The following is a 961-nucleotide window of genomic DNA, read 5'->3' on the forward strand; positions in this document are numbered from 1 at the left end:
TCTCTATTGCCTGGAGTTTTCGATGGTACTGGTTATAGATCCTGGAGGAGAGCTGTTCTTAGGGCCTTGTCAGTTAAGAGCAAGACAGGTTTTATCAATGGGAAGGTTGTAAAACCAAATCCATATTATCCTAGCTTCCAGCAGTGGGAGAGGTGTGATGATATGGTAACCTCTTGGATTCTGAATTCCTTGTCACCAGATCTAAGGGATAGTCTGCAGTACGTTAACAATGCACAAGAATTGTGGGCTGAATTGGAAGAAAGGTATGATCAGACTAATGGCTGTAAGCTATACCAGCTTCAAAAGGAGCTAAATGATCTTGTCCAAGGCACCTTGGATGTTACTGGATACTACACAAAGATGAAGAAACTTTGGGAAGATATGAGCATTGTCGATGTAAGCTCTCAATGTAGTTGTGTTTGCACTTGTGGTGGTAAGATAATGTTGGTCAAAACTGAACAAGATAGAAGACTCATACAATTCTTGATGGGACTGAATGAAATTTACACTGTCATCAGAGGAAACATTCTCATGATGAGTACCCTTCCTAGTATGGCACAAACTTTTGCCATTTTGTCTCAAGAGGAAAAACAGAGGGAAGTAAGACCTCACACCCACACAGCTTTGGACTCAACTTCACTGAATGCTCTTGCTAGTAGTACAAGATCTAAGGGAGGCCCCAGAACAAACTACAATTTCTCTAAAGGGAGCACATGAGTCTCTGGGAATTTGAATAACACAAATGTGTTTAGAGGTAATTCTAGCACCAGCAGAAGTTCCTTGTTTTGTGATTTCTGCAGGAGAACAGGTCACACAAGAGAAAGATGCTACAAACTTCATGGATATCCATCCAACTCGAAGTTTTCCAAGGGGAAGAGTGCTGGTTCTGCAGCAAATATGTGCACCTATGAGAATGATAGAAACCACTGTGAAGAGAACCCTGAGTTGAGGAAACAAATGC

General features: G+C 41.5%; 1 protein-coding gene across 1 annotated transcript in view; it reads left to right on the forward strand.

Moving 5' to 3' along the window:
- The window catches only part of LOC107063097 (uncharacterized), a 2,638-nt gene extending 1,921 nt beyond the window's left edge, over positions 1–717 (forward strand). The window contains exon 2 of the mRNA XM_015314535.1: positions 39–717. Within this exon, the coding sequence (XP_015170021.1) occupies positions 39–717 (679 nt within the window). The remainder of the gene's footprint in view (positions 1–38) is intronic.
- The last annotated feature ends 244 nt before the right edge of the window (positions 718–961 follow it).

This window comes from Solanum tuberosum, unplaced genomic scaffold (assembly GCF_000226075.1).
Source record: "Solanum tuberosum cultivar DM 1-3 516 R44 unplaced genomic scaffold, SolTub_3.0 scf00306, whole genome shotgun sequence".
Classification (NCBI taxonomy): Eukaryota; Viridiplantae; Streptophyta; class Magnoliopsida; order Solanales; family Solanaceae; genus Solanum; species Solanum tuberosum.